General features: G+C 49.3%; 1 protein-coding gene across 1 annotated transcript in view; it reads left to right on the top strand.

Annotated features, from left to right (window-relative positions):
- Positions 1–12,133, top strand: part of LRP4 (LDL receptor related protein 4) — a 60,315-nt gene that overhangs the window by 10,071 nt on the left and 38,111 nt on the right. The window contains exon 2 of the mRNA XM_007455826.1: positions 103–317. Coding sequence (XP_007455888.1) covers positions 103–317 — 215 coding nt within the window. The remainder of the gene's footprint in view (positions 1–102; positions 318–12,133) is intronic.

Below are 12,133 nucleotides of genomic sequence, written 5' to 3' on the forward strand. Positions count from 1 at the left end.
GCGGTGGGGGGGGCTGCGGCGCTGGGGGCGGGGCAGGGCGGGGCGGGGTGGCCAGGGACACCCCCTCCGGATCCACTGGTGGGGCGGCTTCGGCTTCTGCAGCACTGGAGGCGGCAGCGGCCGGAGGGAGACTTGCGGGGCGCGCCCGCCACCGTGGACCGGGACGTTTTCCCTAGGGGACCCTCCGTCGACACCCTACGCCGCGCCGTCCCGCAGGAGCCGGCGGGACCCCCGGCCGGCAGGGAGCGCCGGCGGCGGCGGCACCATGAGGCGGCCGTGGGGCGCGCTGCTGCTTGGCGCTCTGCTCTGCGCACACGGTAAGCGGCGCCGCCGCGCCTACGCCGACCGGCCCAGCGGGAAAGTTTTTCCCTGGGTCCGGCCGCTGCAGGGCTCACCTCCCGAGGGCGGGACGGCGCAGGCTGGGGCCTGGGACCCCTCGCCCTCACTCCAAGCAGCAGCCCAGAGATTGTGTTCCGGGGAGGGGACCGGGAGCTCCCCCAACTCCTCCAGTCCGAGACGGGGCAGCGGTGGAGGAGCTCCCCGGGCTCGGGTCTGGGCCAGGCTGGGGGGAAGGTCCGAGGCGCTCGCTCGCCTTCCCTCGCTGCTCTTTGAAGAGCTGGGGTACTTCCCTCTTCAGGTTTAAACAGGGTCTCTGTGTCTTTGGTGCGAATGAATGTGGGCGAAGAAAGGGAGGCGGGGAAGGATGGTCGCTAAACCATAAATTGTAAATAGCCCTCTTTTAAGGGGCTGGGGGTCTCGGGCGGATTGCGGAGAGGCTCCAGAGGAATCTGAATACTTGAGCTCTGGGGATTCCTCCACTCGAGGAACAGTTCCTTGGACTCCGGACCACGCTCCCGCCGAGGGTCCTTGGGCACTGCCTGCTCGCAGCATCTTCACTTAGTGGTGTTTTGGGTTCCCTCTCCTGGTTGTGACCAATCAGCTTCTTGCCCTGGATCCTTCCCGGAGGGGGGGAGGGGGAAACAGGGTTGGAAAGGGGCAGAGGAGGGACATAGGGAAGAAACTGCTGGAAGGCTCCCGCAGATCCGCCCTGGCCGGGATAGCTGGGCGGGTATCGCCGAACCTCAGAAGGCAGCCTCCCGGCCCGCGCGGTGGCCCTCGGGGAAGCTGGAGGAATGGCAGCAGGACTGCTGCTTCATCTGCTCCTTATTAATGACTTGTTTGGTGCCGGTACGCAACTGGTGTGTGTGATTAGGGCTCCAGTGGAATCTGTTTCTCCGCAGCCGGCTAGGACCGTGGGTGTACTCCGTGATTTAGCAGCTGCCTCTAGTTTGTGCCCAAAGATCAAAGAACTTTGATCTTTGAATCCCAGCCCTATTCACCCACCGCTGTTCAGCCGGGGGAGACACGAATCTTCCCATTCTCCCCGCTGCTGGGATGAGGCGGTGGGGTTCAGAATAATGGGGTCTGTAGACCACGGCCTTGCGCCAGTTCTTTAACGTAAAGGGAGCTCGTGTGGAAATAATGCAGATTTCGGAACTTGCCTGGCAGGGCGTGGAGATGCCTGAACACTTGTTTTAAAGGTGTTTACCTCCCAAATCCAAAACAGAGTTGTCTTGTCTGCTATTTAAATTACCGTGGGTTTTAAATGACTTTTTCCATGCCCACTCTAACCCGACCGAGCTCTTAACACTTCCTCTCGGAGTAGTAGCCTGGGCGACTCACGTTCCTCTTTGCACCGTGCTCTCCCCCTCCCGAGCTCTCTCCTAGAAGGTTATTTGCAGCCTCTCTGGCGTGTCGGGACAGCGGCCCTACTGGGGTAGGAATGTAGCTGCTCTTCCCACCGCATGGGCCCCTTAAAGGGACAGCTATGCTTTTTGGGGGCTTTTCCCCTTTGGGCTGCAAGGGAAGAGGATGGAACTTTCCTCTCGGCCCCCTGGAGGAAGTTTTGAAAAAGATCAAGGGAAATGGCACGGCACTGAAAAAAAAAAAAAGGGCCAAAACGGATACCAACAAAGCCAGAGAGGAGATTGTCGCCTTCTGCCCTAGGGAAAGGGGAGCTGGAAGGTTCCAGGCTGAGACTGGCCAAGAGGATTTTATCGCTCCAGAGCTGTCAAAATTGCCTACACTACATCTGCATTGAGAACGGGGGTAGAAAATTACGTATATTTTATGCTTCACAGAAGAAGGTTGGGAGGGTTCTGGGTAACTATTTGGGTTCTTTTTAAGGACAAAATATTTAATGGAAACTTCTAAGCATGGGAGGCTTTCTGTGAATCTGAATAAGGACACTCCATGGCACCAAGATCTAAACTTCGCCTGGCCTGTTACTGAGCCATCCTCAGAGGCTTGGAGGGGACAGATTCATGGTTCATCAACCAGTGAGACTGAGCAGTCGCTCAACCAAAAATATCACCACAAGGATCCCGCACTATGTTCCAGGGGCTCAGGGAGAAGACAGTGTGTCATAGTAGATCAGTTAGGCAGATCTGACCTCCGCTAGGAATGAATTCAAGACAATAAGATATAAGGTGCTTATTTGGATGCTGCTAGTACTTGGGGCTTTTCCTAGAGCCTGTGGGATTGGCCTGAGCCTATATAATACTCCAACCTTAAAGATTTTGGAAGGGAACTTGATTGCTGGTAGTAGCCCTGGGTATCTTCTTATTGAGGGTTGACGTGAGGCCTCAGACAATCCACCACCATTTGAAGAGTGGAAACCCTGTTTGTCTTGGAGATCTCTTCTAGGTAAGCTTTGGTAGATAGAGGGTTATTTCTGAGGATGAGTGGAGCTGAGACTGGTTTCTTTTCCATCTGGTGTTGTCATGGTGCTTGGTTGACCTTGTCCCTGATCTTATTGGACTTGTGAAAGATGCTTGGCTTGTCCCTGACTTTGGATTTCCTCTTCTGTCCCCTGTTGCATATCAGATAACATCTTTGGGACTGGCACATGGTATTAAGAATGACAGGTGCAAGGGAACTGAGTATGACCATGTCTGATACAGAGCACGTTGGGCATGTCCATTTTCTGGGCCAGCAGAGAACACAGGAAATCACAGAGGACAGGATATTTTACACGTCTTTCTCATTCTTTCTGCGGATTGACTGCTAATCTTGATCCCTAAGAAGAAGGAAAATGGGAGAGACTGGCTATGTTGCTTCTCCTTTGAAGAGAAGATTCATCCTAGGGGCTTCCAAAATAGGAACAGAATTTTGGAGACTACTTTAAAAAGTAGTCTTGTCTTTTTTTGTGATTGGACACATCTCATAATTTCGAGACAGTTCCATGCCCATGGCCGACTAGGTCTGTTAGCCTGTTCCAGCCACAGTCTCTACATTCCTTGACGCAGTTTAGCCATGAGTTTTGTCACAGTTGCCTGGACATGGGGCATCTGGCCCCAGACTGTGTCTGGATTACCATCTCAGCTTCAGCATTGGAAGACCTTTTCCCCTTATTAGCCTGGTGAGATTCAATATCCCAGGAAAGCCTTCATGCCGACTGGTTGGCTGGCAGAGCCAGGCTTTGGCCCGATAAATAGCTCTGATGAATGCCTGTACTTGCCTCTCTCCTTCCAGCGTGGAGCTGACAGGGTCAGTTCCTTCTCCCCAGCATACTCCCTAAACTGGGCTCTGCACCCATTCATTTGTTCATTCATTCCCCAGACACACATTTGTCAAGTGCTAATCTAATCACTGCATACATAGCTCTGTGATCAAGAAGCAGAGGCAGTCCTGGGTTTGAATCTTGGCTTCGCCACATCTTTGTGACCCTGTACAAAACACTTTATCACCCTGAACTTTGGGATTCATATCTGTAAGTGGGGGACGGGGGTGGAGTAGTAATAAATTATCATGTGAGGATATTGTAAAAATTAAATGAAATAATAGTATGTTCAAAGCATTCAGCACAGAATCTGACAACTACTCTGTTACCATAGGTCTGGGTAAATGTTAGTTGTTTGTTAGCATGCTTGCAGAAGTGGATTAGAGATGGTTCTTGCCTTTGGACTACGGGAACTAGACAACCGTAGTTACACTACAGTGTCATGTGCTAAAATGGAGGCTCAGCCCTTCATTCATTTCAGCTGGTTTTTTGCTTTCTTTTTTTTAAAGATCTTGCCCTTTCTTTTCCCCCTTGAAAACCTAATGAAACCTAAGCATATTTCCCTCCTGTCCACACTTCAAAAAAGAGATTAAGCGATACCATGAGTCTAGGGGGCCCACTCTGCCTTAGTTCTCCTGGGAGAGGGCCTGGGATGGGGGCTTTCCTCTGAGAGCTTCCCTGTGGTCAGGGATGCAGCCAGGCATCTCACCCTAAGGTTGCTGTGACCCGGGGTGAGAGGTGCTGGCTGAGGTCTCTTGTAGCTGGAACAGTTTAGAATTCCAAGCTCTCCCTCCCACTGGCCTGGGAAAGGAGTCAGGCCCCAGAGCTCATAAGATAGTAATTGCCCCAATTTGGGGGCCGGGCGTTGTGGAGCTGCCTTCCTGCATGACTACTGTCTTCAATCAGGAATCCTGTCAGCGTGCAAGGATAATTGATTCAGGTCTCAAGCCCACGACTCGCTCCTCCCTCCCTCCTCCCAGCCCCCAGCTCCTCCACCCCCAAGTTTGACCCCTGTTGTCTCTTTGTTTCTTCCATTTAAGTTGGTGCCAGAGATGTGGTGGTTTTGGGGGCTGCAGAAAGTTGACCATAACCAAGAGCAGCCATTCAAAAGAGCTGATTCTCTAGCTTTCCTGGCTGTCGTTTGACTCCATTTTCTGTTCTGCATTTTTGATTTAGCAAGAAGCAAACATCTTTGGTGCCCTTGGGCACCTCTTACGCCCTTCTGAGCAAACTTTATTCTTTCACTGCACGTAGGCATTCCCATCCTTGCTCACAGCTGAGTGGATTGCCTGCAAGCTTCCCTAATGCTCTGCTCCCCTGCCCATTCAGGTTAGAGTGAGAAGGGGAAGGGCGCTGCCTGAGCCCCAGCTGGGAAAAGCCTTGCTCGGGACTCGGGACTCGCTGCAAGCCCGGACAGGCCTACAGGAGTTCCCCCCTCACCTCTGTGCTGAGCCAGGGAGGATCGGAGTTGCGAGCAAAGCCGGAAACAAAAGACTGGGAGCAAACCTCCCATCTGGCTGAGAGGCAGCACAAAGGTGCTGCTGCATAATTTATCACCGGAGGTTTTCTGGGGCCGGGAAGCTCCTGGCTCCTGGCAGCACCTTTTTGGAGGAGAGGGTCCCTCCCCCTGTCCCATCTGGGTGTAGGGCCAGGCAGGTACAGATTAGGGTATTGGGAGAAACACCTGATTAGCACGTGAAATAAAGAAGCTTTGAGGTTGGAAGCCCTCCAGTGATCTCTCCTCGCTCTGCAGCTCCACTTCCTGCCTGGCCTGCAGGGCAGGGGTTGGGGGGGAAATGCTCCAAATGTTCCCTTCGTTGGCCCCAGCCTTGGGAACCCGACTGTCACCGTGGCATGGATGAGGACAAGAGATAGTTTCACTGTTGGGGACTACAGCTTTCTGGAAACCAAATACAGATGCCAGGTTCTAATATCCATAAGCCTAGTAAATAAGAAAGGGGATTTCCCTCCTTTTTCCACTCCCCGGCCACACTCACTGTCAGTTTAAACGAGAAATTTCAACCACAGGTTCAGAGAAGCAGTAAAAGTGAATGACTTTAAAATATACCTCCCCCAGATGAGAATTTCTGCTCCTCTGGGAGTGATCTCTGGTGAGCATTTTTGCCCAACAAGCTGGGGACATGTGGTCTAAAAATTACAAATGTATTTCTGGGGCATTTAACATTTGTGAATCTTTTGCTGTATTGCTGGCACTCAAAGTGTTAGCATGTTTTATCACATTTACTCCTCACCATATCCTTATAAGGTAGATTCTGTTAGATTCCTGTCTTACAGATGGGAAACTAAGGCTTAGGCCATTTGCTGTCACACAGCTAGTGAGTAACTGACCTAGGATTTGAACCCAGAGCCTAAGCTGTTAACTCTCTAAAGTTACAGAATCTTTTGTATCTAAGCTATACCAGAATGTCTTGGTCGGGACTGTCTGTATTTTATCTTAGATTGCCCTCCCCTCTGTGTTTTCAGTCTTCATCTTCTCAGGGAATCCCAATTCTCATAATTCTTTATGAGAATTACCTTTCAGGTGCTTCTTGATGGAGTGAGGCTTAAAAAAGCTCCCAGAAGGGGAGATATGGTTTGTTGCTCCCTGAAGCCACATGTTACTCTGTGGACCTTGGGTTTTGAGATGTGAGGGGAGAGGAAAGCAGTACTTTGAGCAGCCCCTCAGAGAGCACAGCCACATTCAATCCCTGTTGGATTTGTGAAATCTGTTGACTAAACTTCTAGGCAGGGTAAGAAGCCTGTATGGCGATGTAGCTACATTACTGGGTTGAGAGAGAGGACACAGATGAAGATGATGAGGTTAATAACAACAAGAACAACAAAAATAATAGCTGCTTATGTATTATGTATAATAGCTACTTTATATGTATTATTTCATTTAAACCTCCCAGCAACCTTATGAAATAGGTACTATTATTACCCTCGATTCATAAAAAAGGAAACTAATCCATTTCTAAATTGCTCTGTAATTTAGGTTCTAAATGCTGTTTTCTATATTTGCCTCCTAAGAATTGGTTGATGATAAATTAGGTAAGCATAAAGGATACCATGTACTTCAAGCTCCCCAAGAGTAGGGCAGTAAAGCAGGACTCTTGCCACAAGACTCTCTCCTACCTCTTCCTGTGGTCACTCATGCCACCAACTTAACCCATGGGAACAGCCCTGCAGCTTGGCACATAGTTGGATTTTTAGACATCTCAAGCCCTGAAATATTAGGGCTTAATCATGGGGTGGATGGATAAGACAGTCTGGGTGAGTCAAATTCTATAATAGCAATAGTAGGTGCTACCATTTATCAAGAACTTAGTATATGCCAGGCATTATGCTAAGGGCTTTTTATGAGTTAAGTAATTCAATTCTCATATAACATCCATGGGAGGTAGGGGCTCTTATTATCCCAATTTTCCAGATGAAAAAAAGAGATTATACCTGGTCCGATGGCCAGGAATTAGCTTAGTTTTGTTTCCACGTTCTTAACACTATGCTCTTCTGCCTCGTAACTTGGGAAGCTGACCATTAAGGACTTCTTTTCTGTGTTTAAAAGTGGCAAGAGAAGGCTGACCTTGTTGGGACCAATAATCATGTGATTTATGGTATCACTTTTGAGAGGGCCCACTAGGAGAAGACTTTATCAGATAGATTTTCAAACCAGGTAAGGCTGGCCTCTAGGGATCTAGGGACAGAAATAAGGAGAGTCACGGCATGTCAGTATCACAGCTTGATAATACAGCCAGTGAAAGGAACTCTTGTTGGAGAAAGGAGTGAACTTAAGCTGGATGGAACTAGGAAGCCACCTTAAAAAGAAGATTCCTGTTTTCTTGAGTATAGGGTAGGTAGGAAATAACCACTTTTATTTCTCATATTCTGGGCTTCTCTTTTCCTATGACTCCCAACTGTCACAAGATTCTAATGGAATGTGTCATTCATTCATTTTACAAACTTATATTGATCATCACTACATACCAATCACTGAACTGTGCACTGAATACGAATACAAAGCTCTATATCATACAATTCCAACCATCAAGAGGCTTCTGGTCTAGTAAGTGAACAATGGTCCCACAGTGAGCTAAATGCTACCGTAAGAGGAGACACCAAGGGCCTCTGGGGCACACAGCAGGGGCTTTCAATTCAGCTGGGGCTTTGTGGGTCCAGCATCAGGAAAGGGTTCATGTCCTGGCCTCCTTCTACTGCCAGCCATTTACCTTGTTTGGTATTGGTTCCAGTGTTTTCTGTGCAAGCTCTGTCCTCTCAAACAGTGGCTGTATAGCTACCCGAGTCTCTCCAGACTGCAGGTATCTCTTGGGTGAGACTAGATCCATTTCTATGTGGCTTTGGCTGCCACCCCTTTCAGTTATGTCAGTCTTGTCTCGCTGCATGGGCTTCCCTTTCAGTGAGAGACGCTTACTGAGTAAGCTGCCCAAGGAGCTGAAATCAGTGGATTGGTCCCTTGATTGGCCTGGATGTAGTTCAAAGTCATACCAAATAACTTATCCTCATTAAATAAGGTTTATATCTTCACCGTTGCTGCCAGTTGTTAGAAGAGAAGAGAGCTTTGGTATGTTATGAAATAAAACATCCTTCACTTATATGAGTGATGATTTCCTCCCTTTCCCATTGTAATCCCTTCCACGTTGGGGTAGCTGTCATATCCCAACACTCACAGAACACCCCTTAAGCCTTCTCATTTCTGGTTCAACTTGAAAAAGCTGCTCTGTAGCTGTGTATAGTCACTGTACACCTTGGGCCTCCAAGTGACAGGTGTGGTCCACCTTGAGCTGAGCTTTCTGTGGGGCGATCGGGAGCAGTGCCTCTCTCTTTTTTTTTTTTTTTGCCTGTGCCTTGTGACTTGTGGGATTTTGGTTCCCTGACCAGGGATCGAATCTGGGCCCTTGGCAGTGAGAGCACAGAGTCCTAACCATTGGACAGCCAGGGAATTCCCAGCAGTGCCTCTCTAACTTGAGTGTGCATCAGTGGGAAGCTTTATTGAAAGTCCAGATTCTGAGATCATATTAAGAGAAGAATATTGGTCTAAGGGTCCGAATGGGGCTGCCATCCTGGCTCTCCTACTCACCCCATGACCTGGGCTAAAGTAGGTGATCTTACCAATTAAGTGGGTAGTACTGTAATGATTAAATGAGAACGCAAGTGTGTATGCAGAAATAGCTTGCAAACTGTCAAGAAAAACTGCAAAACATAATCATTTGTTGTCTAAAGCCCTGCCCTTTTCTGGACCAACACAGTACCAAGGCACTCTTTCAAAGGGCTAGGGTTCCATACTCTCCTTACTTCACTACTTTACCTTAGGGCAAGGGAAATTGGTCTTTAGCCTCAGCAGTAGCCAGAAGGAGAGGTCACTGCTTGAGATCCATAAACTTACTGAACATTTGCCAATCCAGAATGTAGAAAGAAGGACCCAAAAATCCCAGTGTTATAAATCCCCTTTTTTGATCTCAGGGTATTGGAAATTCTCATAATAGCAATACCACTTATTAGGAGGCAGTATTCATGAAGAGATTAAGAGCAGAGGATCTGGAATTGACCTGCCTGTGTGTGAATGCTGGCTCCAGCCCTTAGTATCTGTGTGACCTGTCAACAGACTTCCCCTCCCTATGTCTCAGTGTCCTCAACTGTAAGGTGGTGATAATAATAACAGTGCCACTTCCCAGGGCTGTTGAGAGCATTCAATGATGTGGCATAAGAAAAGCACTTAGAAAAGTATTTGGAGGGCACATGGTAAGTACTCAGTAAATGATGGCTGTATTTTTATGAAGCTTTTGCTGTGTGCCAGCCCTGCGCTAAGCAGTCTACATGGATTACTTAATCTTTACAAAACCCTTTGTGGTAGAACTGTTGTTATTCCCATTTTGTGGATGAGGAAACTGAGACTCAGAGGCATTAACTAACTTGCTCAAAGCTGTAGAGTTAGTGTAGAACCAGGACTTGAACTCCAGCCTCTCTGACTCAAGAATCTGTATTCTCTCACATATTACACTGTCTGGTAGTGTAAGCAGATGCGCGTTTCCCTGCTTTCCTTCCGAAGAAAGCAGTGAGAAAGTGGTCAGATGGCTGAGATTTTGGTTAACCTCCCAGGAAGGCCCTATGAGCACATTACCGTGTATCCTAAAAGCTGGATAACTTGATGATCAGGGATAGTGAACACTTTGGGAGGAGGTCTTTTCCATGTTGAATTGCATTAGGTTGAAGGTTCCATGCCCTTTGAGGCCACGGTAGCTTGCAGTGTGGCTGGCAAGTAGCTTTCAAGGCCAGAAGCACAGCTGAGTGTTCTAACTGAACACTTCTTAAAATGAAGACCGCGTTTTGCCACCCGCAGTCATGTGTATCCTTTCTTCACTCACCATTCTTTTAGTTAAAAAGGGTTAAAAGCTGTCCTTTATGATCACAGCCAGGACTTGAGTGAAAAGGCAGAATTCCACCTCCCAGGATCCCAGAGGGGCAGCAGTTGTCCAGAAGAGCTGGGGTTTGGAGTATAATGTGTCTGTTTACTGTATGAACACCCAAGCCAAGAGTTTGCCTGTCGCCGGCTGCCTGACCTTCAGAAGTTGCTCTGACATGCAGGAAGTCATGACTCTTCAGCAACTAACTTGATGCCCACTGGATGGAATGCTTTGTTCCTGAAGTCTGCAGGGGAAACTCAGGGCTTCTGCTATCACTCAGCCAAAAGGGGGCCAGGGGGAGGCTAAAAAAATGCCCTGAAGGCTCCTCTTTTACCTTTTGGATTCCTTTTGACTTGCATGCAGCCTAAAATGCTGCTGTCCTTGATCTCCTGATCCTGGTACTCAGGTTCTTAAAATCAAGGCCTTTCAGAAAAAGCTAGCCCCCAAATCCTCATGCCTGCACACCCCCAGCATGCATTTATGGAGCATCCTTGGTGTTCCCAGGCAGGAGGTTAGCCTCTCACATTTATCTTCATGTCCAGCCCTTGCGGCTTTTTTTACACACAAGGAAACAGGCTGAGGGGCTACGGGATTCGTACAAGGGGGCACAGCTGGTCAGTGGGACCCAGCTGTGTCCGCTCCAGCTCCAGTGCTTCCTCCTCCTCTCCCCCCAGTGCCCCCTCTTCCTCTCCATTCTTGTCACCCCCTTACCCTGATCTCCTTGGTGTGGCCCCGCTCCGTGCTGTGCGTGGCTAGCAGCATTTCCCAACCTCCATTGACATTTTAGGCTGGATAACTTCTTTATTGTGGGCGCCTGTCCTGTACATTGTAGGATATTTAGCAGCATCTGTGGCGTTTATCCTCTAGATGCTGCCAGTACCACCAATCACAACCAAAATGTCATCATGCATTGCCAAATGCCCCCCAATCTTCAACTGAGGCCAGTCTTCAATGAAGGAGAAAAATCATCCCTCATTGGGATGACTTTTAGCTTTATTCTTAGCCTTATTCTTCCTGTTCACCATTCTTCCCCGAGAAAGAGGTCAGCGTGTTGGTGGTGAGCCCCATGACATGGAGTCCTCTGGAATACTTAGTCATTTGCTCTTTCATCCCAGCCAGAGTTCCCTAAAGCAGTGCCTGTAGCTGTGATGAGCTGGTCAAACTTACAAAAGTTCCTCAGGCTCTGGTGCCCAGGGTCTGAGTGAAAAAAGCCCTTATCCCTTCTCAGTGCTCTCAGAACAGGCCCAAGAGGATGGGGCTGGGTCTTCAGTGCTTCCCTGGGAAGAATCCTCTGTCCTGTACTTGCAGAGAGACAGGAGTGCTGGGCTTGGAGTAGGGCCTTCCTGTGAGGTATAGAGATGCTGCTCCTTTCAGATGGATTCCCGTGGCTTCTGCAGGAAATCCTGCATCTTTTCTAGGGCAGCTGATTCCCTTAGCATGTGGAGGGGGAGGGCAAGGCCTCAGTTGAAGATTGGGTGAAAGCTGTGGTCCTTCACTCCAGAAACGTACACTTTGCCTGTAGTTTCAGGGGTTCACAGATACCAAAGGTTGGCCATCCCTCCCATCCATTTGCAGGTTAGGGACCCTTGCTTTATGCTTACACTTATCCTTGGGGTTGAACTGGAGAGGGAGGGGTCTAGAGCTCCTCCTTTGCTTTTGGTGGGAATAACAGTCCACCCTTTCATTCTGGGCCCTAAACCCTAAGCTGGCTTGAGTAATATAATACAAGGTGAGGACGTAGTCAAGGAGATGAGCCTAGAGAGAAGCTGGGCCCTGTAAATAGGAAAGGAAGCGGGGTGGCAATTCGGGAGCTGACTCCTTCCCTGTTCCAGCCCAGCCTGAGGGCAGGGCCCAGCAGAGGGGAGGAAAGGGAGAAGAAAGCAAGTGGAGATGAGCAAGGGAGAAGTGACCCCCTTCTTTCCCAGCTGCAGCAGCCCAGCGGGTTAGATGAATGCTGGGAGGGGGGAGAGTGACCCTGGCAGAACCCTTTGTTCCAGCTGAGGCTGGAGCGGGGGCACTGAGCCATTCACACGCCATCCCAGGGCATCCTGCTGGGCACGCTGGGGAGGGAGCACAGCAGCCGGTCATGGGACTTGGCCAGGAAGATAGCTGGATGCTCAATAGGGAAGCCCAGCTGCGTGCTGTGGAGGCT

Source organism: Lipotes vexillifer, unplaced genomic scaffold (genome assembly GCF_000442215.2).
Source record: "Lipotes vexillifer unplaced genomic scaffold, Lipotes_vexillifer_v1.1 scaffold977, whole genome shotgun sequence".
NCBI classification, from domain to species: domain Eukaryota; kingdom Metazoa; phylum Chordata; class Mammalia; order Artiodactyla; family Lipotidae; genus Lipotes; species Lipotes vexillifer.